Genomic DNA, 26524 nt, shown 5'->3' with positions numbered 1-26524 from the left:
TCATGCAAATTTTTGCTTTCAAGAGGGAAAAAATGAGGGACTGCGGGCTTAGTAGGTAGTAGGAGAGCTAAGGGTGCATCATCTCAGCCATATTGGTGCAGTATTACCTCAGTTTTTCAAAAGAAGCTGTCCCAGACTCATCCTTGTGGACCTGTTCTCGCTCCATGTGCTTTCCCTTACATTTCTCATCTCTCAGGGCCTTGGAGCTGGATTTGTGACGATACAGCTTTTTGTGTGTCGGTCCGTTATTGCCTAAAGTGCTCATGTTACTATACTTTTTATCAAAGAAGGTAGAGCGAGAGTCCTCGTTATAACCAGGCATGTTTGCACGACCAGGATCACCTATTGTTGTTTTCCCATTGCTTTTGCTCACACCCTTGATTGACCTGTGATTCTTAGTGGCTCCTGGGGACCCACTGTTGATCTTTTTCTTAGACTCCTGTGGTGTCCCAGCCAATATTTTGAGGGTTTTTAATTTTAGACTATTGGACTCAGGGGAGTAGAATATTTTGGGATCCCCATGGTGCTCCATGGGTTCCCACAGGGGCTCTATGGAGGCCATCATGAATCTCTGCACATCTGCCATACCAGAGGCAATGTTGGACAAGATATAGGAAGGCTCCTGAAACTCCCGTTGGTCATCATCCAGAAGGCTGTTGGTGTTGGTGCCCATGCTCATATCACTCCAGCCTGGGCTGCTCTCCTTCCCCAAGGCCCAATCTCCAGAAAGTCCCTTTTGACTTGGCATCTTCATAGAGGCCATAGGGCCACCATGTTGGATACATTCAGCCAATGTCTTCCCAGTGGAGGATATGGTGTTGGTTTGGCTTCCCCCACGGCCAATGCCAATTTGCATTTTCTCTCCATTGATGGCAGCCATGTATTTCCCTTTCTTTGTGGACTTAGGGACCTGGCGGGAGTTTTTGCTAGGTGGCTTTTCAATCCCCTTGTTGTTGCCTTTGAGGGATTTTTTCCTGGTGTTTTTCTGAGAAGAGCTTTGGTTCATAGCCCCACTCTTGCTGGGTGAACTTTTCTTTCTTGATTTTGACACTTTGTTGTTGGTACTAATTTGACCAGATGGATCATTAAATGTTGACAGGCAAGGGTTTTTTTGGAGCAGGCTGAGAGAATCCTCATCATTGAACATATGGAACTGAAACTGGTGGTTATTTAAAGTAAATCCATCCTCCATTTGGACCTGCCGTGAAAGGGTACTGCAGTCCCACTTGATTTTTTCCACACTGTCCAATGGTCCTGGGACACCCTCTTGGAACCCCTTCAGTGTTCCTAGTGTCTTCATACTCTCACATCTGGTAATTTGAGGGGAAAGACTAGGGGTGTCCGGTGGGGACATCTCTGAAAGGGAAGAGTGACGGAATTTGTCAGGGGTGAAGTTGGATATATCCAGGAGATCAGTGGACTCCTTCAGTGGTGCTATCTCATCAATGCTTTGCTGGATCACCAGCTTAGGGCTGCAATGGGCCAGGAAGTCATCAGTGATATCATCATCGCCATCCTTTTCACAGGACTTCAAGCTTAAGGAGCAATAATTACTTGAGCTGACAGAGAGTGGGGCCATTGAATCAAAGCTAAAGAGCCGACCATCATCCATATTGACTGGCCCCTGTTGGAAAGGAAAGCAGATTTCTCCATTATTAAAGTGACATAATTGGTAAGAGTCATCAGATGGGAGTTGGGTATCTTGCACGGAGTCATACAGGACCTTGTTGCAATTACTGCCACCACTACTGAGGCAGATTGGATTGTATGTTGTAGGTGTGAGGTTATTTTCCATGGAGACTACTTGGGAGGCTCCAAATTCACTGGATTGGGTTGGGGCTATCTCCCTTGAGACTTCAGCCATGAATTCCTGGGTGCCAGGCGTAGCCTTGTTGGGCCACACATTTCCATAGTTGCTTGATTCCATTTTGAAGTTATGAGATGACTGCTGCAGCTCAGAGTCAGAGGATGAGGTGAGCACACAGTCCCGGGTAGGCTGGAGGGGTACAAATGATTTTTCAGTTTGAGTGAGGCTGCCTTCATTTTGCTCTGGAGAATGGTGGGTGAAGTATGAGATACTAGTGTTATTTGACAAGTCAGAAGCATCTAACAATGTCTGCAGATACCCTCCAGGGATAACAGGTATATTAGTGGTAACATTAGCTGATGATAAAGGCATTTCAGAAGAGCAGGTCGTTGGTAGAAAAGTGGAATTCTTAGCAGCCTTTGCCTCATGAAATTCAGATAGATGGCAACTGTTTGAGGTCCCAGGAATAACTTCATTCTTCAAATTAGCCTTGGAGGATTGGTCTTCCAAGAGAGGGCTCATTTGAACAATTGGTTTGCTTTCTTGCCCAGCAGCTTTGACTTTCTTAGATTTTAACCTAGCTTCACTTTTAAATTTGATTTTGTTGAGCACTTTCCTCTCTGGCCCCTTAAACTCTGTGTCTTGGGCTTTGACTTTCACAGAGTCAGGGCCTGTGATGTCATTTAAATGTGATCCATTTGCACAGCTAGGGGCACCCAGAGGTGCTGACTTCAGTGTACCTTTTAGGCCTCCCTCTTCTTTACGATTACTAGCTTGCCTCTGATCATTGCATAATGAAATCTGTTTACTACTTGCTGAAATTTCAATGGATGGGATTCTTTGAATCCTGTGCCTGTTGCCAAGTTTAGATTTTCGTTTGCGAGCAGGTGGTAGAAATGACACCTCAAAGCTACCTGGTTCAAAGCTTTGCTTTTGGGAAAAAGGTGTCTTGATGGAGTCCGTGTTGGTGTTTCTCTGCTTCTTCTTCTTTTGCCAGAAGCCTTTCAAGGGTGCCAGTTTGGCATATTTGTTGAGCTGATTCTCACTCAAATTCACTGTTGTCTCACTGGCATCCACCTTACCCAACTTCACCAGCATGTTCTTCTCACCTTTAAAGCGATTAATGATGATATATTTGATAATAACAGGGGGCTCCTTACGGGTTACTTTTCTTCTCTTTTTGGGACACCATTCATCATCATCTTCCTCTTTGGAACCAACTGGCAGCCATTCCTTCCTCTCATTTACTTTTTCACCCTCTAGTGAGTCAACATCATATAGATAATCTTCACTGTATCTGACTTTTCTCTTGGCTCGCAGCCCATAGTTCTGTTGGGAGGAGGAGCTGCCAGAATTAGTGTCCCGAGCCATATAGCGACTACAGTCCCTGATCTCACCCATAGAATCATATGAGATCTCAATGAAGGAACTATCATCACTGAAATTCCCTGATGTATCCAAGCAATTAGCAAGATGGCCCTGCTTTGGATTCTTAAGTTGCTCTACTTCAGTCCCACTGCATGGTTTATTTAAGGCAGACTTTTCTCCATTATCCTTTCCATCTTTCTTCTCTACACCTTTGTCTTCCTGTCCTTCCTCTTTGCCTTTCTTCTTGTCCAAGTTTTTATCCTCCTCCCCCCAGATGATGCTCACATCAGGGACCTTGAATTGGGAAAAATCACTGCTCTGCTTCAGGGCCCCACTCTTAGACTCTCGCTTGGGGCAGGTAGTAAAGACGCTGGGGAAAAAGTTGAATTGGGCATCTTCCTGCATCAAAAGAGTAGTCTTGTCTCGAACGTTGTCCTGAAAGGACTCATACCGAATTTTCAGGGAGCAGACATCACTGCCTAGTGTTGATTCATCGTCATCAAACATGTAGTTATCCACATCTTCTTCAGAGAATAGGTTGACAGACAGCTCATTCTTGGAACAGAGGTCAAGCAGTTCAATCTTACTTTCACTAATGAAAGTCTCAAAGTAACCCCAATCCTGATTGGAATTTGCAAGCAAAGCTTCTTCTGTATTGCACTTGTCTAACAGTAATGCCTCATAATAGCTTTTCTGAGCTGGATCCTCCAAGTCAATGTCAGGTTTCTCAGTTTCTCGTCTGTCTCCTGCCCTTGATTTATGCAGGGGGAAGCCTAGGAGCTGGTCTGAGAGCAGCTGCTCTCCATATTTCATATTTTCTCCAGCATTAATACACTGAATCCCTATATCAGAGACTGCACACGTTTCATAATCCCTATTTAGATCACCAACTTTCAGACTGATCCCTGGCTCAGGATCTACTGCATCCTTGGATTCCATGAAGCAGCCTAAGCAAGTCCGACTTGGCTGCATGAGGCAGTCCCCATTCAGAGCTGACATGCCTGCAGGCTCCACTATGGCAAATGGAGCTTTCTCACATTCATTGGGAAGTGACCATGTGTTCAGGCCTTTTGCAATGCCAGATGTGAGGGAGATGGCATTCACAGAAGCACTATTGGCAGCATGTTCGGGTGCTTCAATCAGGCCCAACGGAGAGGGTGGGCTCTGCATACAGGACTTCTTAGAGGGTAGAGGCAGGAGACCCCTGGGATACATCAGGGTCTCCTTTTGCGCCACCGGTATAGGCTGGATAGGTGCAGCAGCTTCTAGAGCTGCAAATGACTTCATTGCCACATCCTGGTCCTCTGAGTCTAAGAAAAAGGGAAAGAAATGACAGGAATAAAATTAAGGGTCTTAGACCAGACTCATTAACTTTCTTTCCCTTGATCAGTTTCTGGTACTTGATCTTATTATATAAGCTAAGCCTTCACATCTCTTATCTTTACAAATAAAAACTATGACATTAAAGAACAACCCTGATTTTATATTGAACATTCATGCAAGTGAAAAATAATTATTTAGGCCAAGTTTCTTCCTCAGAGAAAGGCAAAGCTCTCCTCAGAAATGAGAAAAGAATTGGACTGCTTGATCAATTGGAAAGTCAAGGCTTTTAAGGGGAAAATGCTTAGATGGAACATTAATACTTTTGAGCTACGAGGCTCAGGCCTGTCCCCTAGATCCATGTTCTGGAAGTTCCTAGTGACTCTACAAGTTCCCCTTCCTTTTTCCTTTCCTTTCCTTTCCTTCCTTCTTCCCTTCCCTTCCTTTCCTTCTTTCTTCCATTCCCTTCCTTTCCCTTCCCTTCCCTCCTTCCATCCTTCTTCTCTTTCTCTCTCGTTCTTTTTTTTTGACTGAATCTTGCTCTATTGCCCAGGCTGGAATGCAGCGGTGTGATCTCGGCTCACTGCAATCTCCATCTCCTGGGTTCAAGTGATTCTCATGCCTCAGCCTCCCGAGTAGCTGGGATTACAGGCGCCTGCCACCATACGGGCTATTTTTTTTATATTTTTGGTAGATACGGGGTTTTACCATGTTGCCCAGGCTGGTCTCAAACTCCTGACCTCAAATGATCTGCCCACCTCGGCCTCCCAAAGTACTGGGGTTACAGTTATGAGCCACTGCGCCCAGCTACTCTAGAAGTTCTAAGCCTCACATCAGAGCATATTTCTAATTCACTAGGAATTCTGAGGAACTTCATCTGACAGATATGATTTGGGAGGGCAAAGGGGTCAGATTCAATGCCTCTTAGGGACTCTTATAGCCCAGTTAGATATTTGGTGGAATAAAGTTTACAATTAACATTCATTTCAGAGGCATCCTGAACTCAACCTGTCTCAACTTTATGGGTATTGAAAATCTATAGTAATAACAGAGGACTACCAGGAGAGATATTATATACTATAATTAAATTCCCTTACCATTTTCTTTGACCCCATTAATCAGAGTGTTTTCTCCGCTGGCTGAGGCAACAATAGCCTTATCTTGTTGGTTATCCATGAATGTAACCTCTTATTGTTTCATTCCAAGTCCAAATGCTGTCCAACCTGCACATTTCAAATATATAATATCGGTCATTAAATTTATTTTATTTTGTGTTTTATAGGTTATTTCAGCTAGAGGGGTCTTAAAAGGCTCACTGGGATTTACCTGTTTCCAGACTGACTTCATCACTGCTATTGTTTTTGTTTCACAATGTTTTTGTTTCACAATTTATACCTACCACATAAAGTCAATTTGGAAACTCACACTCATTCATACATCCTAGATCCTTCTATCACCTCTGGGCCATGATATTATTCAAAACTGAAATCCGAGGAAGCAGACAACTTCTCCCTTCCTCCAAATAGTAATACATTTAACCTAATCATGGTTGCCTGATTAAGAAGGACACAAAGCAAAGACAAGACTAACCTGAGATAAGGTGTGTTTGTATGTGTGTTTGTGTGTGGCAATTAACTTTATTTTTGTTTGCCTCATTTCTATTTCAAATGATCAGATGCTCTTCAAAAATAAGGCAATTCATACACATACACACATATATATCATATTCAGATTTTCTCTTTCTGTGCCTTAAAATTTGACTGCTAAGGATGAAGGAGGTAGAGAATTCCTTGGTTTCTCAACTTCCAGGACTTTAACTTGGACTTTGACAAGTATTCCTCCACAGCAAGATTTTTAAAAACGTGACTACAAAGAAGATTAGGTTTTCTGAAAAGGCCCCAGCATCGTCTGATATTTTTAGGGCACAGGACATACATCTATCTGTAGCCCTTCATCTCCTGCCCACCTACCTGAGTGGTATCTATATGCAAAATGATAGGAGATGAGATGGGGGTATCTGCCACATGCCACTACAACATCTTGCCCTCCCCCTGTCCCTAGACCTTCTCCCCAGCTGAGTATCTATCCCTTTATTAAAAAGCACATGGTATTGATAGTCAAGCAGCTATTATAAGAATCTCAATTGTATAGTCATTTATCCTAATGCATGCAATATACTATAAAAAGTAGGTCCAATATTGAGAAACAAGAAGCAGTAACAGTTTCACATGATTCAATCTATAAGATATTTTACCCATCTGGGCCTATTCCCTTATCTATAAGTTTTTTTTTTTTTTTTTTTTGAGACGGAGTCTTGCTCTGTCGCCCAGGCTGGAGTGCAGTGGCCGGATCTCAGCTCACTGCAAGCTCTGCCTCCTGGGTTCACACCATTCTCCTGCCTCAGCCTCCTGAGTAGCTGGGACTACAGGCGCCCGCCACCTCGCCCGGCTAGTTTTTTGTATTTTTTAGTAGAGACGGGGTTTCACCATGTTAGCCAAGATGGTCTCGATCTCCTGACCTCGTGATCCGCCCGTCTCGGCCTCCCAAAGTGCTGGGATTACAGGCTTGAGCCACCGCGCCCGGCCCCCTTATCTATAAAATATAAAGATTGTATTAGGCAGTCTCTCAGTTTTAAAAATGTTAGATGACTCTGGGCTTCCCCTAACACTTATATATTAGAATTGCCACATTTTCTTCTCATTTTATATGAGATCTGATTTGATGCATAGGCAGTAAACCATGGGTGCCAGAGAAAAGAGAAAAAATATGCTTACTTGTATTTACACAGAAAAGGGCTGGAGAGTTTTAAAACATGGAGAGGAGTGGAGAGCAATGTCCAAGTCCCCACCCTTTGTCAAGGAGGGCTCATTTGTAGTAGAATTGAATGAACAGATTGGATATCTGCCTCTGCTTCAAAGAGGACCCTATGAATCAGATGGAATCATACTGCCATCATGGATTACTCTGTACATTTTTGTTTTGGAGTTCAGTAGAGCTTCAGCTATCATTTACTCCTCTTTTGCCCCTTCACTAAGTCCATGTTGGCAGGAACTTGATAAAGTGCAAATTACTTTTAGATTTCAATAATTTAATGTCTTCTTATCCCTTATGTCTATAGTTAACTACAAGCAAGTCCATTTTTATCACCAGGAAGACCAAGGTATGGAAAGACAGACTATGATAGCCAAGGTTGTAAAACAACACAATGACAGATCTATGAAAAAAACCCCCAAGTTTCCTGACCAAGAGACTAGGTGTTTTTTCTTAAAACACAAAATACCATCTCCATGATTCTTACCAGTTCCAACCCCTGACTAAAACAGGGCTAGAGAAATACAAGTTTCCACATGTTACTGATCTGTACTTCTATACCCTTTCAGGTAGGAAAATAAAGAACAGCTGCCACATATAAGCATTGATTATCAGTAAAAATTAATGTACCATGAAATATATATAGGAACAATACATTTAAGTATCAACAATTATCCAATCTTTTTTTTTTTTTTTTTTTGGAGACAGAGTCTCATTCCATCACCCAGGTGGAAGGCAGTGGCCCCTCTAGAGTTCAAGCGATTCTCGTGTATCAGCCTCCTAAGTAACTGGAATTAACAGGCACGCACCAGCATGCCCAGCTAATTTTTGTATTTTTAGTAGAAATGGGATTTCGTCATGTTCGCCAGGCTGGTCTTGAACTCCTGACCTCAAGCGATCCACCTGCCTTGGCCTCCTGAAGTGCTGGATTACAGGCATGAGCAACTGTGTCTAGCCAATTATCCAGTCTTTTCAGATAGGACAAGAACACTATGTCAGGGGACATATTAGTGCTGCTGTAACTTTACTCTGGGATGTTATTTCCCTAAGAACACAAATTGCTTCTAATAGAAAAATCTGGCCAAGCACCCAGGATTTATGACTCTGAAGTAAAGGGAATCTTATAGGGTTGAGAATAGAGAGGAGATACACTTTGGCAAGAGATAAAGAAGAGGTAGAGGGGGGACATGGGAGCTTGGATGTATAATTAATTACCTCATAAGTTGGGTTCTATTAGGGTCTAATTTTTTTGAAAAGAGAAAACTGAGTATCACGGATATTAACTTAGTGATTATCAATAATTTGGGCCTTTGTTCTCCAGAACTAGTAGGCTAGACCTTGAGCAGACAATCCTTTAGTCCTTTCCTATGACTTTTCAAATCTCAGCTATAAACAGGACAACTAAAGGTATATATTTTCCTACATACCTATTTACTTATACCTTGGCTGCTTATAAAAATAATTTTGGAGAGGAATTATAATTTCTTACAGTTACAATACAAACAACTCTGGGCTTGCTTTAGCGTTCCCCCACTGATCAGCATTTTAGGACAGTAAATTAGGTGGGGTTTTAAAATCTATTTTGAGCTAAAATTGATTAACACTTTTGGAAGAATGTACAACAAATTGCTCTGCTGATCACAGTAAATTACACAGTGTAATGGCATTAAAATAACATTAGCATGGAGATGGTATTTTGAAGCAAGGAAATGTTCCATTAGACTGGAAAAGCAATCCCTCCTATCTGCCCTTCCCCTCAGTCAGGCTTGAGAAAGGCTCATAGATCCTGTAGGGTGCTATCCTCGTCCCCAGTGGCCTTGAAGTCTAAGGTCTCAGAGTCTAGATGACCCACACCAGCATTTGTGTTGAGGCTGTCCCTGGCTTTTCCCAACTGGGGGAAAAAATATCAAGGCGAGAAAGTAAGTCATGTTTTTGCCTATGGGCCTGGGGCAATATAGCCTTTGGAGTTTGAGTAGTGCCAATCTCTGGGACACCAATTTAAATCAATTCATCAAAATTATTAGTACTACCGGTGATCACGGTATTGTATCAGGTACAGCATAGAAAAGACAGATAAATGAGGCTAGATCTCTGTTTTCAAGATGCTCCGAGTCTAGAGGGGGAAAGCAAGCTACAGACAAATTGTAAGTATAATACACTGAAAGAGAGGCAGAAAGTTGCTATGGGAATCCCAAATGGAGGGAAATTACTCCAATTCTAGAATTCTAGAGAGGAGGGAGATTTGGGAAGGCTTCACTAAAAGCAGCAACATTAAGGTAGACCTTGAAGGATGACCTTTCTGGAGGTGAGGATGGGGAAGTTCAGTGGAGAGAAAAGTATTCCAGGCAGAAGGACCTTCATGAAATGCTACAAGTCTCCCTCCCACTTCAGTCTATCTTCTAAACAACTGCTATAGAATCATAGCAAGTAGACAAGGTACCTTAAAACTGTTTTGCTTTGCAAAACACTTTCCTCAATCAATCCTCACCTTCTCCAGTTGTATCCTCTTTTCATTCTGTTCACTTCCCGCTATGTTCCTAAATATTCTAACCCTCTCTGCTCCCTTAATATTAAACCATTTGTTTTTGCTTCTGGGTGCCTTGCACTTGATATTCTCTCTGTTTGGAATCTCTGTCCCGTTTTCCCATTCCTTCCCTTCCTCCCTTTCCCAACTTCCCTTTCACTTCTCTGTCCTCTTCCCTACTCAGTTTTTCCTTGACACATTCCTTGATTACCTACTCCAAACAAAATTAGTCTCTGTCATTCTCTGTATTCTCAAAGAATTTTTATCTCCTCTGTGTTCATCATCTCATACAAGCTTTACTACTTTATATCTGATACCCCCAAAAGACTAAGCACCAACACCCCCAACTCCACAGGGCCTAGCTCACATAGTGCTTGTAACATGGTATGTACTTTGTAAAAACTGGTTAAACAATGATGTTGAATGGTAGGAAAAAAGGGGAGAGAATTTAGGGAATAGTGTTTGGCTGAAATAGGTACAAACAAGAAAATATAGTGGAAAGATAAACTGAAGTATACTGTGGAGGCCAACTAAATTGTAATTCAGGAAGATGCTGAAGGGTTTTGAGTAGTGAAGAATATTAGGACCAGTGAAAGTGGGAGAGACAGAGCGTAGGAAGATAGGAAAAAATGTTCAGGTGTGAGATGTCAAAAAGATTAGAATTCAGGAGGAGGAAACAGGAATGGAAAGGAGATGTTAGATGTAAGTATAACTACATAGGTGTGCTGTATAGACCTGGAAGATGATTTAGATGTGACAGGTAAGGGAGTAATAGTCAGAATATAGAGAGAAGAGAGAGATCAAAGAGTTAATAGATGATTGTAAAAGGAGAATCATGGATGGTTGGATTCCAGACCAGAGTAGCCTCAGAAATATTGGTGCCAGAATATTCTTGGGAACAAAGCAAGGCCAGTATGAAGACCAGTTGTCAGGTACAACATGTCTAATGAAGCTGACCAGGACCTTAGCTGTCACACTGGAAAAAAAGCAACTGACCAGCAAGCTGTTACAGATGGGGAATCTACAGGTTGGGTTAGGGACTGTAATGAAGCAAGGAGATGGTACTACTATAGCAAATAGGCCCATGGACAGTTTTCCAAGCTAGCCCAGCTAGCTCTGTCTAGTCTGATTCTTCCCAGTCTAGCTTTAGTCAGTATAATGGATGACAGAATCAGCAACAGTACAGGGAGCACATTCTAATCCAAAATTCTACTTGGCTAATTCTATTTTCTGATATCTATCAGGATTTTAAGACCCGAAGCTAGAAATACAGAGGTATGATGATGTTAAGTACAGGAAACATGCTTAAATGAGCAACCATACAAGTTTTAACAATATTAAGGGTGAGAAAGACATCAAAAAGAGATTACCACAGCTACACTCTATATATCTCAAAAGTATAGTATGGCTCTATTAAATATTTCCACTCTCATGATAAAGATTCCAAAATTCTGGTCGGGAGTAGTGGTTCACAACTGTAATCCTAGCACTTTGGGAGGCCGAGGTGGGCAGATTGCTTGAGCTCAGGAGTTTGAGACCAGCCTGGGCAACATGGGGAAATCCCGTCTCTACAAAAAATACAAAAAAATTAGCTGGGCATGGTGGCATGTGACTGTAGTCCCAGCCACTTGGTGGGCTGAGGCAGGAGGATTGCTTGAACCTGGGAGGTTGAAGCCGCAGCCGCAGTGAGCCAAGATCGTGCCACTGCACTTAAGCCTGGGGGACAAAGTGAGACTATGTCTCAAAAAAAAAAAAAAAAAAAAAAAAAAAAAAATTCCAAAAATTCAACAGATATGCAAAAAAAAATTTCATATAGAAGAGGGGATACTGTATAATGGACAGAGTACAATCATTAGCTAGGTGTCCTCAGACAAGCTCCCTCCCCTCTCTGCTACTTAGTTTTACTAGCTATACAATAAAGGAGAAAAACTAGATTATATCTAAGGGTTCTTTTAGTTCCTAACACTCTAGAATTCATTTATTTTTTGTCTTTCTTTCCTTCTTTCTTTCTTTTCCTTTTCTTTCTTTCTTTCTTTTTCTTTCTTTCTTTTCTTTCTTTCCTTCCTTTCTTTCTCTTTCTTTTCTTTTCTTTCTTTCTTTCTTTTTCTTTCTTTCTCTTTTTCTTTCTTTCTTTCTTTCTTTCTTTCTTTCTTTCTTTTTTCTTTTCTCGCTCTTTCTTTTCTTCCCTTCTCTCTCTCTCTCTTTCTCTCTCTCTCTCTTTTTTTGAAACAGAGTCTCACTTTGCCTCCCAGGCTGGAGTGCAGTGGCATGATCTCAGCTCACTGCAACCTCCGCCTGCCAGGTCCAAGCGATTCTCCTGCCTCAGCCTCGAGTAGCTGTAATTACAGGCTACCATATGCCCAGCTATTCCCTCCCTCCCTCCCTTCCCTTCCTCCCTCCCTCCTCCCTCTGTTCTCCCTTCCTTCCCTTCCATCCTTCCTTCCTTTCCAGAGTCTCGCTCAATCCCCCAGGCTGGAGTGCAATGGTGCGATCTTGCTTCACTACAACCTCTGCCTCCCGGGTTCAAGGGGTTCTCCTGCCTCATCCTCCCAAGCTAATTTTTGTATTTTTAGTAGAGGCAGGGTTTCGCCATGTTGGCCAGGCTGGTCTGGAACTCGTGACCTTAGGTGATCCGACTGTGTTGGCCTCCCAAAGTACTAGGATTACAGGCGTGAGCCACCAGGCCCAGTCTATTTTTTCATCTTTAAAAACTGAAATTAATTACATGTACCATAAAAAATTGACATGCAAGAAGAAATTCTGATTTAAGTTTTGTGTGATACTGAGATGAGCCTGAGGGAACTCTTTACTCCCTTCCATCTCATGTCTCTTCCTGTATGCCTCTGATTTTTATACATACATACCCCAGTCTTGTCAGGGATAGCAAGTAGGGTGCTGCTGGTGGTGACAGGGCTCTGTATGTATCACCTGCCTTCATTTTTGGCAGCCACCAATCTAAAAAGGACCCTCTTTGCCATCATGTTCCTAGGCAGAAGTGATAGTGGCTGCATTTTTGTCGTAGCTTGGTGTCTCAACATTTGGGTCTCCCTTCTGCTTCTTTTCTTTCTCTCCCTACCAGTTTTATCTGTACTATTTTTGTGACATCACTCTAAAGAAATTTTCAAGAAGAGTAGGTGCATAAGACCATGAATCAATGAGAAAGCATATACAAATGCATTGTATATATTAAAGCACTATACAAATGCTAGGAAACAATATTCATTAAGACTGGAATTAGGGGTAGAAAGAACAAGCAGAGGCACTAATAGGTTCAAGTCAGGAATAGCCAGCCTCCTCACTAGTCTTAACTTTTAAACCTTGTAACTATAGGTAGCTCAACTTCACTGACACATCTGAGTCCCTTTGCCTTTGTAAAATAATTTTATTTTCAGGACTTCTGCCTGCTTTCTTTCTCAAATCTGAGGAAAGAGTGATAGAAGAGTATAATCACTGTTTGTCAGGTGGGGTATTTCTTTCTAAAGAAAGTCACTTTCTCCTTGACTCTAGACCCATATGGGCAGTATAATGGCATATTAGGAACAGAGCGATCAACCTGGAAGACCCAATTGTGTGTGGAAGATGGCGAGTCTTCTGAAGAACCACGCCACTGTAGCCTGGCCCTTTCTGAGAATGCATTTATATAAGGACTGTATCCTAATCAAAGAGTGCTTTTGTTGCCAGGCAGCACTGAGTTACATTTAATGCTTGAGTGCAATAACTTTAGGCTCAATTATCTTTTGACTTTCTCCATATGGTTTCTAATCTCTTTTCTTATTACTAATTTATCCTGTTAACTGCATTTTAAAAAAATGTTATAACATTCTTTTCAGAAATATAATCACTAAACCACAGGGCTGGAAGGATCTTGGAAGATAGTCTCATCCCAAACTCCCCATTTTACAAGTGGGGTAACCAAGTCCCAGAAAGGGGAAACTACTTGTCAGTGTTACATAGTGATTTGGTAACACGGACACATCCTTAGATGTGGGATGTGTGTTGCCTTCCGGTCCAGAAATATCCCCATAGCACCGAGTTCCTTACCAAGTGGAATGTAAGTTATCAATAAAAATAACCACTAACAAGAGGGCTACTAACTTTTTGTTTGTCTTTATTGGAGGAAATGCTGTCAGAAATAAGAAAGCTGTTCTTACTTATCCCAAGAGGAGAAGTGAAAAGTGGTAGAGATAAAGCCAAAATCCATCTGAGAAGTAGGCACTGCTCTTCCAGCCTCTGGATTCTAGAGCTCTGTATTGTCATCCCAAGGCATACCCGCCCAAGCAACACATTTCTTCCTTACACACACACACACACACACACGCGCACACACACACCTGACATTCACGTACACTCAAAAAAATTATGGTGACTTTCTTCTTCCATTGTGGAAGCAAGATGCAATATAAAGGACTGGAAGTTGTAAGATGAACAAAGCTGGGAATTCTTTGGAAGAGCTAAAATAAATTCAGCTATTTAATAATGCCCAGTTAAGACACCATTTGAATTTTGAGGGGAGAGTAGAGGGACTAGGGATACCATGACAAGTACAAAAGTTTCTTTCTTTTTTTTTTTTTTTTTTTTTGAGATGGAGTCTCGTTCTGTCACCTAGGCTGGAGTGCAGTGGCATGATCTCAGCTCACTGCAACCTCTGCCTCCAGGGTTCAAGTGATTCTCCTGCCTCAGCCTCCTGAGTAGCTGGGACTACAGGCAATCACCACCATGCCCAGCTCATTTTTGTATTTTTAGTAGAGACGGGGTTTCACCATGTTGGCCAGGCTGGTCTCGAACTCCTGACCTCAGATGATCTGCCCACCTCAGCTTCTCAAAGTGTTGGCATTACAGGCATGAGCCACTGCGCCTGGCCCAACTTTCTTTTTCTTTTCTTTCTCTTTCTTGAGATGGAGTCTCACTCCATTGCCCAGGCTGGAGTGTAGTGGCACGATCTCAGCTCACTGCAACCTCTGCCACCTGAGTTCAAGCGATTCTCCTGCCTCAGCCTCCCGAGTAACTGAGATTACAGGCGACTGCCACTGCGCCCCACTAATTTTTGTATTTTTAGTAGAGATGGGGTTTCATCATCTTGGCCAGGCTGGTCTTGAACTCCTGACTTCGTGATCCACCCGCCTTGGCCTCCCAAAGTGCTGGGATTACAGGCGTGAGTCACGACACCCAGCCTTCTTTTTCTTCTTCTTCTTATTTTTTTTTAATATAAAAAAAGTCCCATGATCATAGTTTTCTTTTACTCATTTCTGACTTCATTCTAACTTCCAAAGCAGAAAACAAGACCATAAAGAGATAAACATCAAATTAATTACTATATTTTAGATCCCCTAAGAATTATAGACATGTCTATTCATTTCCCTATAGATCAGCTAATTTTAGGTAAGTACACAAGAATAATGCATAAGTGGTTCCAAGTAAATTGAAGACAATGCATACTCAAATACAAAACATCCCGTTAACAAAAGTGATACTGCTGTCCTGGTCCAGGAAACAATCTTGGTCCCACTGTAGTTTTCCCATGAGATACTGAGGTAACTGTTACAGGTAACTGGGAGCCTCAGTTACCATAAAATCTCTGACCTTCCTTCTTAATATCAGGGTAGTTCCCAGGCCATCCTAACGTGTACTTCAAACAGCGATACCTTTTCTATATTCTAAGCAGTGAAGAATAGCATAGTTCAACACTGAAGAAGGTCTGTGAATCCGGGGCTTAGTTGAGTACTCCACTTCCTTAACTTTCTTGGCTATATGGACAAAATACAAACAACTTGCTGGAAGGCTGGGACTGTCACATGGGTGTGGTTGTACGTTAAGTGTTTTCACATTTATTAAATACCTGTTTTACATGTTAGACTATGCCATGAGGAAAACAGAAGTGAGAAACACAAGCTCTACCCTCAAAGCACTTATAATCTTAGAGAGGTAGGCATGTACTTGGCAAAGCAGGTATCTCTCAGTGGGACAAGTCTTAGATTGGCTCAAATGTTTATTTCTGTATTTTGATTTTATTTTCAAAATATTCTCCTAGACTTGTTGATCCCCAGATAGGTCTTCTAGATATTGGTTCAAGGTGAATTTCTTTCACCAAGAAAAAAAAAATCCCTTTGGTTCACAGACTTGGGCCCTACGGGGGGAAAAAAATCCATCTCTGATCACTCCATGAAGTGCAACTTCCCACTTAACTCTGGACTTGCTTTCACTAAGTACACAACTGCTAGGCAATCCATGCCAAGTGGTAAAACTACTGTTTCAGATCCCACCCTCATCACACTCCTTTTGCAGGTATGCTTATAGTGGAGCCCAGTAGTCATGCTCAAACTGATAGATGTCTAGACCTTTTCACAGCTAGAAGACCCATCACTGCCAAAGGTCAAAGGACTCAGGCATCCTCCATCAGTAAGTGAACTCCACTGGGGTAAATTTTAAATTTAAAAAAATGTATTTATTTATTTTTATTCTTTTTGAGATGGAGTCTCACTCTGTCACCCAGGCTGGAGTGCAGTCATGAGATCTCGGCTCACTGCAACCTCCACCTCCTGGGTTCCAGCGATTCTCCTGCCTCAGCCTCCTAAGTAGCTGGGATTATAGGCACACGCCATCACACCCGGATAATTTTTGTATTTTTGTAGAGACAGGGTTTCACCATGTTGGTCAGGCTGGTCTCCAGCTCCTGATCTCGTGATCCGCCTGCCTCGGCCTCCCAAAATGCTGGGATTACAGGCGTGAGCCACCACACCTGGCCTAAATTTTTAATTTTTGTGGGTACATGGTAGTTATTGGCTATTTATATATGGGGAAAATACTTTAAGATGAGCTTGACCATCTGCACAATACTTTTACAACTGCTGTTGAATAATTTTTATTATTGAAAGGAAAATTTCAATAATTCCACAAAAGCACTCAGGAATCCAAACACACGTGTTAATAAGGCCATGTCCCCCCCCCCCCCCATTAGAAGCATTTTCTCATATTCATTTTATTTGCTACATGGGACAAGGAATGGGCTATCCAGGAGCAAGGGAAAGGATAGAGGGCTAAGAAGAAGGGTGGAATATCAGAAAAGAAGAGGGGTTGGGCCTAAGAATAAGTATGTTGCCATTCTAGTTAGAATTCTGTAATAGCCTAGCAATCATTTATCACTATTAGCTCTCTATTCTGACCCCTCACAACTCATTACTGTTACCCATACCCAAGGCAGCAAAAAAGTCCTCAGAGCACCATAGTTTGAAATAGTTCACTAGGTAGCACCCAACTCAAGCCAATCCTGGCTGATGCCCAAAGCCATACGCATGGCATTCTGGGGGCGCTGTGCTCATTAAAGTCTGCATAGGAAACACCCTTTTAAAATTTATTTCCATAGTCTTTCTTAGGTAATCATTCTAATGTGGTAAATTGCAGGTATCTCATCTCCATGGAATACAGACTCTTGTCCTGTCCTTCAATATTCTAACTTACCAGAATTACTCTGCCAATTGTAGACCACTGTTCATTTTTTGCTTGGCTCTGATCCTGTATGAGGTTTCTTCCTTACTCTTAATGTCAAATAATGGGTTTCCCACGGTCTTTGGTCTTGATTACCTAGACTCAGGTTATTAGCTCACAGAGTCCCTAATTTCTTTTGTTTATTTCTGACTCTTCCTACATCTTCTTTTCTTTGCCTTTCTGCCACTCAGGATTCAGTGTGAAGGGTAGTTTCTTGACTAAAGTGTTCTCTGAGCGGTGGAGGTTAGGAACTTAATGGAGACAATGTTGCTACACTGACAGCCAGAGATGCCCAGTGCCTGATGGGAAGTTTCATGTTCTCTGTTAGCTTGACACACTAGGGAAATAACCTTTTAATCCAGTGCAGCATGTTTCATTTATTGTCGTGTTAGCCAGTTCAAAGATGTTATGAAAAACATCCCCAGAGAGACTTAACATTTGAAAAACGTCCTGAGTTTGAACTTAATTCAACTATTCCAGAAAGCTAAAACAATGGAAGATGACCTTTTAGGCACTTCATATGCCAGACACTGTTAGGCCGGAAAATGTCATGCCAAATTAGAATGTCTGTCTCTTGGGGAAGAGGAGAGTGGGTGGGAAGAAGGGGTTGTGGGTATTATTTTAATTAAAATCATCTTTTAGTGCTAACGATCTAACATAAAAAATTAATCTACAGAGACACAAAGACAGGATTGAGCAGGGGAAACATGATGTCATTAAGATGGCAGGAACAGAATGAATGTTCTAATGAACTTTGATAAGTGATATAGACAAATTGGAACTCATTTAGATAAAAAGTCTAGAACAAGAGAACTCAAAACTGATTTAAAAAAAACTTTTAGATTCAGGGGTACATATGTATATTTGTTACATAGGTAAACTCATACCATGGGGGTTTGTTGTACAGTTTATTTTGTCACCCAGGGACAAAGATTAGTACTTAATCGTTACTTTTTCTGATTCTCTCCCTCCTCCCTCCCTCCACCCTCAAGTAAGCTCCAGTGTCTGTTGTTCCCCTATTTGCATCCATGTATTTGCATCATTTAGCTCCCACTTCTAAGTGAGAACAATTGGTATTTGGTATCCTGTTCCTGCATTAGATTGCTAAGGATAATGGCCTCCAGCTCTGTCCGTGTTCCTGCAAAAGACATGACCTCGTTCTTTTTTATGGCTACATAGTATTCCATGGTGTATGTGTACCACATTTTTTTAATCCTATCTGCTACTGATGAGCACTTAGGTTGATCCCATGTCTTTGCTATTGTGAATAGTGTTGCAATGAACATATGTATGCATGTGTTTTTTATAACAGAATGATATATATTCCTTTGCATACATATCCAGTAATGGTGATAGGTGACAAAGTGCTAGCAGCCCTCACTCTCAGTGCCTCCTTGGCCTCAGCGTCCACTCTGGCACTTGAGGGGCCCTTCAGCCTGCCGCGGCACCGTGGGGCTCCTCTCTGGGCTGGCTGCGGCCGGAGTCCCCTCCCTCTGCTTGCCCGGAGGTGTGGAGGGAGAGGCGCGGGCGGGAACGGGGGCTGCATGCTGTGCTCCCAGGCCAGTGTGAGTTCCGGCGGGCGCGGGTGCGGCGCGCCCAGCACACGGAGCGGCCGGCGGGCACCACTGGCCCAGGGCAGTGAGGGGCTTAGCACCCGGGCCAGCAGCTGCCGCGGTTGTGCCGGTCCCCCAGCAGTGCCGGCTTGCCGGCGCTGCACTCAAATTCTCACAGGGTTTGGCTGCCTCCGGGAGGGGCAGGGCTTGGGACCTGCAGCCCGCCCTGTCTGAGCTCCTCCCCCTGCTGTGGGCTACCGGCCTGGCCTGAGCGTCCCGGAGGGGTGCCGCCCCCTGCTCTGTGGCGCCGTGTCCCATCCACAGCCCAAGTGCTGAAGAGTGCAGGCGCGGATCGGGATGGCGGGCAGCTCTGCCTGCAGCCCTGGTGCAGGATCCACTGGGTGAAGCCAGCTGGGCTCCTGAACTGGATGGGGATTTGGAGAACTTTTATATCTAGCGGGAAGATCGTATGTGCACCAATCAGCACTCTGTGTCTAGCTCAAGGTTTGTAAATACACCAATCAGTACTCTGTGTCTAACTCAAGGTTTGTAAACGCACCAATTGGTACTCTGTATCTAGCTAAGTCTGTATCTAGCTAACTAGCACTCTGACTCTGTGTCTAGCTCAAGGATTGTAAATGCACCAATCAGCACTCTGTGTCTAGCTCAAGGTTTGTGAATACACCAATTGGTACTCTGTATCTAGCTAACCTAGTGGAGACTTCGAGGACTAACACTCTGTGACTCTGTGTCTAGCTCAAGGATTGTAAATGCACCAATCAGCACTGTGTCTAGTTCAAGGTTTGTAAATACACCAATTGGTACTCTGTATCTAGCTGTCTCTGTATCTAGCTAATTAGCACTCTGTGACTCTGTATCTAGCTCAAGGATTGTAAATGTACCAATCACCACTCTGTCAAATCGGACCAATCAGCTCTCTGTAAAGTGGATCAATCAGCTCTCTGTAAAATGGACCAATCAGCAGGATGTGGGTGGGGCCAGATAAGGGAATAAAAGCAGGCTGCCCGAGCCAGCAGTGGCAACGCGCTGGGGTTCCCTTTCACACTGAGGAAGCTTTGTTCTTTCGCTTTTTGTGATAAATCTTGCTGCTGCTCACTTTTTGGGTTCATGCTGCCAGTTATGAGCCGTAACACTCACCTGAAGGTCTGCAGCTTCACTCCTGAAGCCAGTGAGACCATGAACCCACTGGGAAGAGGAAGTAACTCCAGACGTGCTGCCTTTAAGAGCTGTAACACTCACCAGGAAGGTCTGCAACTTCATTCCTGACAGCGAGACCATGAACCCACCAGGAGGAGGAAGCTCCAAACACACATGTGAACGTCTGAAGGAACAAACTCCGGACACACCATCTTTAAGAACTGTAACACTCACTGCAAGGGTCCACGGCTTCATTCTTGAAGTCAGTGAGACCAAGAACCCACCAATTCCAGGCAATGGGATTATTGACTTGAATGGTAGGTCTGTTTTTAACTCTTTGAGGAATTACCATACTACTTTTCACATTGGTTGAGTTAATTTACCCTCCCACCAACAGTGTATAAGCATTCATTTTTCTCTACAATCTCGCCAATATCTGTTATTTTTTGACTTCTTAATAATAGCTATTCTGACTGGCATGAAATGGCATCTCATTGTGGTCTTAATTTGCACTTCTCTAATGATCAGTGATACTGAGCTTTTTTTCATACAATTGTCTTCTTTTGAAAAGTGTCTGTTCATGTCCTTTTCCCACTTTTTAATGGGGTTGTTTGTTTTTTCTTGTAAATGTGTTGAAGTTCCTTAAAGGATATTAGACCTTTGTTGGATGCATAGTTTGTAAAAATTTTCTCCCATTCTGTAGTTTGTCTGTTTACTCTGTTGATAGTTTCTTTTGCTGTGCAGAAGCTCTTTAGTTTAACTAGGTCCCATATATCAAATTTTGCTTTGTTGTAGTTGCTTTTGCTGTCTTTGTCATGAAATCTTTTCCTGTTCCTATGTTCAAAATGGCACTGCCTAGGTTGTCTTCCAGGGATTTTATAGTTTTGGGTTTTACATTCAAGTCTTTAATTCATCTTTAGTTGATTTTTTTATATGGAGTAAAGAAGGTGTCCAGTTTCAATCTTCTGCCTATAACTAGACAGTTATCCCAGAAACATTTATAGAATAGGGAGTCCTTTACCCATTGCTTGTTTTTACCCACTGTGTTGAAGATTAGATGGCTATAGGTGAGAGGCCTTACTTCTGGACTCCCTTTTCTGTCCCATTGGTCTATGTGTCTGTTTTTGTACCAGTATCATCCTGTTTTGGTTACTATATCCCTGTAGTATAGTTTGAAGTCGGGTAACCTTGGTGTCTCCAGCTTTGCTCCTTTTGCTTAGGATTCCCTGGGCTACTTGGGCTCTTTTTTTGGTTCCATATGAATTTTAAAATAGTTTTTTTCTAGTTCTATGAAGAATGTCCTTGGTAATTTGATATCATTGAATCTATAAATTGCTTTGGGCAATATGGCCATTTTAATGATATTGATTCTTCCTATCCATGAGCATGGACTATTTTTGCATTTGTTTGTGTCATCTCTGATTTCTTTGAGCAGTGTTTTGTAATTCTCAGTGTAGAGATCTTTCACCTCCCTTGTTAGCTGTATTCTTAGGTATTTTATTCTTTTTGTGGCAATTATGAATGGGTTTGTGTTCCTAATTTGGCTCTCAGCTTGGATGTTGTTAGCATATAGGAATGCTAGTGATTTTTGTACATTGATTTTGTATCCTGAGACTTTGCTGAAGTTGTTTATCAGCTGAAGGAGTTTTTGGGCTGAGACTCTGAGGTTTTCTAGATACAGAATCATGTCACTTGCAAATAGGGATAGTTTGACTTCCTCTCTTCCTATTTGGATGCCCTTTATTTCTTTCTCTTGTCTGATTACTCTGGTCAGAACTTCTAATAATATGTTGAATAGAAACAGTGAGGGAGGACATCCTTGTCTTGTGTCAGTTTTCAATGGAAATGCTTCCAGCTTTTGCCCATTCAGTATGATGTTGGCTGTGGGTTTGTAATAGATGGCTCTTATTATTTTGAAGTATGTTCCTTTAATACCAAGTTTATTGAGAATTTTTAACATGAAGGGATGCTGAATTTTAACAAAAGCCTTTTCTGCATCTATTGAGATAATCATGTGGTTTTTGTCTTTAGTTGTGTTTATGTGATGAATCACATTTATTGATTTGCGTATGTTGAACCTACCTTGCATCCCAGGGAAAAGTCTAGTTGATCATGGTGTGTTAGCTTTTTGATTGCTCCTGGATTCAGTTTGCAAGTATTGTGTTGACAATTTTTATACATCAAGTTCATCAAGGTTATTGGTCCTAAGATTTATTTATTTATTTATTTATTTATTTATTTATTTAAGATGGAGTCTCGCTCTGTTGCCCAGGCTGGAGTGCAGCGGCACAATCTTGGCTCACTGCAACCTCCACCTCCCTGGTTCAAGCAATTCTCTTGCCTCAGCCTCCCAAGTAGCTGGGACTACAGGCATGTACCACCACACCCAGCTAATTTTTAATTTTTTTTGTATTTTTACTAGAGATGGGGTTTCACTATGTTGGTCAGGCTGGTCGTGAACTCCTGACCTCAAGTGATCTGCCCGCCTCGGCCTCCCAAAGTGCTGAGATTACAGGCATGAACCACCATGCCTGGCCCAAAGTTTTATTTTTTGTTGTGTCTCTGCCAGGCTTTTGAATCAGGATGATGCTGGCTTCATAGAATGAGTTAGGGAGGCATCTCTCCCCCTCAATTTTTTGGAATAGTTTTGGTAGGAATATTACCAGCTCTTCTTTGTACATCTTGAAGAACTTGGCTGTGAATCCGTCTGGTCCTGGGCAATTTTTCAGTTGGTAGGCTATTTATTACTGATTCAGTTTTGGAGCTTGTTACTAATTCCCTGTTCAGAAAATAAATTTCTTTCTGGTTCAGTCTTGGGAGAATGTATGTGTCCAGGAATTTATCCATCTCTTCTAGGTTTCCCAGTTTGTGTCCATAGAGGTATTTGTAGTGGTCTCTCATGGTTGTTTGTATTTCTGTGGTGTCAGTGGTAACATCTTCTTTGTCATTTCTCATTGTGTTTATTTGTATCTTCTCTGTTTTATTATTTATTAGTCTGGCTAGTGGCTTCACTATCTTAATAATTTTTTTCAAAAAACCAACCCCTGTATACATTTCTCTTTTGAATGGTTTTTTGTGTCTTGACCTCCTTCAGCTCTGATTTTGGTTATTTCTGGTCTTCTCCTAGCTTTGTGGTTGGTTTGCTCTTGCTTCTATAGTTCTTTTGGTTGTGATGTAAGGTTGTTAATTTGAGATCTTTCTAACTTTCTGATATGGGTTCTCTGTGGTAGGGGTCCATACCAGTCTTTAGTCCTCGTGGACTCTCCAAAGCCTGGAGACAGCGAGAGTGAGGGCTGCAAGAGAGCAAAGATGGAAACCCACCCCTCCCACTGGGAGCTCTGTCCCAGGGAGCTGCAGAGCTGCTACTGGCTTGATAGGCCCAGCAGAGGGTGGCTGGAGGCCCAGGCTGGGAGGACTCACCCAGTGAGGAAATATAGGATTGAGGACCCACATTAACAGTCTGGCCACTTTTCAATAGGGCTGATGCAGTATGCTGGGGGTCTGCTCCAGTCCCTTGTCACTTCAGATTTTCCAGCACCTGAAGGTATCGACTGTGAAGCCTATGAAACAGCAAAGATGGCGGCTTGTCCCTCTCTCTGGGAGCTCCATCCCAGGTAGGTATGGACTTGTTGCTGGCTTGAACACAGCAGTAGGGGTGGTTGTAGACTTTGGTTGGGAGATTCTGCTGGGAGAAATGGGATCCAGCACCCATGTGAGAAGGCAGTCTGGCTGATTCTTTGTAGAGCTGCTGTACCGTGCCAGTTCACTGCACTAGTCAGTCAACTGGAACAGCAAAGATGGCTACCTATCCCTCCTTTGGGAGCTCCATCCCAGGGACGCTCAGAACCACTAACAGCTAGAAAACACCAGCAAGCGTGGCTGGTGACCCCAGTCAGAAGGTCCCTCCCAGTGAGGAGAAGTGGGGCGAGGGACCCATGTAAAAAAAGCAGTCTGACTGGTTTACCATAGGGTGGCTGCACTGAAGGCAACAACACCAAAGATGGCAGCGTTCCCTCCCACTGGGAGCTCTGTCTTAAGGAGGTGTAACACTGCTATTGGTGGCTGGTTAAAGTTCCAAGCCAGTGGGTCTTATCCTGCAAGATTCCATGGAAGTGGGGTCTGCAGACCATCACTGCTCAGCCTCCTGGATTCAGCCCCTTCTCTAGGGGTATGTCTGGGGGTGTCTAACCTCCAGGTTTGCTGGACTTTCAGCCTCTTTTGCTGGGAAGCCCAGATAGCGAAAGCTCCCAGGGCTCCGCATGTGCCTGACCAGCTGCTCTGCCAAGACTCCACATAGTTCTGTGTGTCACAATGCAGGCCTTGGTGGAGTGGGTTCACTAAGGGATCTCCTGATCCAAGGGTTGCAAAGATCCATGAAAATAGCATGGGTCTTCAGTGTTGCTCACTCACTCACCACTTCCCTGGGTGAGGGAGGTTCCCCTGGCTCCATGTCACTCCTGGCTGGATGGTCATCCTGCCTTGCTTTTCTCCATTCTATGTGGGTTGGATTGTTTCCCTGATAAATCCCAATGCATGTACCTGGATGTTTCAGTTAAAGGTGCTATATCTACTTGCCAGTTCTTCTCTCCATGAAAGCAGCACCATTAGCTGCTTCTAGTTGGCCATCTTGGCCAGCCTCCCCGAAACTGATGTTTTGAGAAAATTTAAGAAATGTGCCTTCTGTCTTCAAATACCTAAAGGGCTATCACAAAAGAGTGAAACGAAATGTGTTTAGTTAGACTACAATGGAAAGTAACGTGAGGGAGGAAGACTTCTAGCTCAACATATAGATTGACAGATTTGTCCAAACATGAAATGGGTGCTATGAAAAAGGCATAAGGAAAATAGTAAGCTCCCATCACTAGAAGTACTAAAGCAGTGGCTGGACAAAACTTCAGCAACGTTAAAGAACAGGTTTAAACACTGGATGGAGAAGCTGGACTAGATAATTTTAACTCTATGTGGCAGTAAGAAAATCACTTGTACAAATCTTAAACCAATTCAATGAGCTTTAAAAAAGACAAAAGAAGGGGGCGGAGCAAGATGGCCAAATAGGAACAGCTCCAGTCTCCAACTCCCAGTGCCAGTGACACAGAAGACAGGTGATTTATGCATTTTCAACTGGGTTCATCTCACTAGGGAGTGCGGGACAATTGGTGCTGGTCAGCTGCTGCAGCCCGACCAGGAGAGCTGAAGCAGGGCGAGGCATTGCCTCACCTGGGAAGCGCAAGGGGGAAGGGAATCCCTTTTCCTAGCCAGGGGAACTGAGACACACAACACCTGGAAAATCGGGTAACTCCCACCCCAATACTGCACTCTACCAAGGATCTTAGCAAACAGGCACACCAGAAGATTATATCCCACACCTGGCCAGGAGGGCCCCATGCCCGCGGAGCCTCCCTCATTGCTAGCACAGCAGTCTGTGATCTCGCGGCAAGACAGCAGCGAGGCTGTGGGAGGGGTGCCCCCCATTGCTGGGGCTTAAGTAGATAAAGCCACTGGGAAGCTCGAACTGGGTGGAGCTCACAGCAGGGGACAGGGCACAGCTAAACAACAACAACAACAACAACAAAAAAAGCAGCTGAAATCTCTTCAGACGCAAACGACTCGGACAGCTTTGAAGAGAGCAGTGGATCTCCCACCACAGAGGTTGAGATCTGAGAACGGACGGACTGCCTGCTCAAGTGGGACCCTGACTCCTGAGTAGCCTAACTGGGAGACATCCCCCACTAGGGGCAGACCGACACCCCACACCTCACACAGTAGAGTACACCCCTGAGAGGAAGCTTCCAAAGCAAGAATCACACAGGTACACTCGCTGTTCAGAAATATTCTATCTTCTGCAGCCTCTGCTGCTGACACCCAGGCAAACAGGGTCTGGAGTGGACGTCAAGCAATCTCCAACAGACCTACAGCTGAGGGTCCTGACTGTTAGAAGGAAAACTAACAAACAGGAAGGACACCCACACCAAAACCCCATCAGTACGTCACCATAATCAAAGACCAGAGGCAGATAAAAACACAAAGATGGGGAAAAAGCAGGGCAGAAAAGCTGGAAATTCAAAAAATAAGAGCGCATTGCCCCCTGCAAAGGAATGCAGCTCATCGCCAGCAATGGATCAAAGCTGGATGGAGAATGACTTTGACGAAATGAGAGAAGAAGGCTCCTGTCCATCAAACTTCTCAGAGCTAAAGGAGGAATTACGTACCCAGCGCAAAGAAACTAAAAATCTTGAAAAAGGAGTGGAAGAATTGATAACTAGAATAATTAATGCAGAGAAGGCCATAAACGAATTGACAGAGATGAAAACCATGACATGAGAAATACATGACAAATGCACAAGCTTCAGTAACCGACTCGATCAACTGGAAGAAAGAGTATCAGCAATTGAGGATCAAATGAATGAAATGAAGCAAGAAGAGAAACCTAAAGAAAAAAGAAGAAATGAGCAAAGCCTGCAAGAAGTATGGGATTATGTAAAAAGACCAAATCTACGTCTG

At 43.1% G+C, this 26524-nt stretch overlaps 1 protein-coding gene across 1 annotated transcript in view; it reads right to left on the bottom strand.

Annotated features, from left to right (window-relative positions):
* NEXMIF (neurite extension and migration factor) overlaps nt 1-26524 on the bottom strand; it is a 211443-nt gene that overhangs the window by 7109 nt on the left and 177810 nt on the right. The window contains exons 2-3 of the mRNA XM_025372776.1: nt 5593-5718; nt 108-4485 (exon numbers count right to left, since the gene is read on the bottom strand). Of these exons, the coding sequence (XP_025228561.1) occupies nt 108-4485; nt 5593-5671 (4457 nt within the window). The 5' untranslated portion in view covers nt 5672-5718. The remainder of the gene's footprint in view (nt 1-107; nt 4486-5592; nt 5719-26524) is intronic.

This window comes from Theropithecus gelada, chromosome X (genome assembly GCF_003255815.1).
Source record: "Theropithecus gelada isolate Dixy chromosome X, Tgel_1.0, whole genome shotgun sequence".
Lineage (NCBI taxonomy): Eukaryota > Metazoa > Chordata > Mammalia > Primates > Cercopithecidae > Theropithecus > Theropithecus gelada.
Note: the sequence above shows the minus strand (reverse complement) of the source record. Positions and strands in the feature narration are given on the sequence as shown.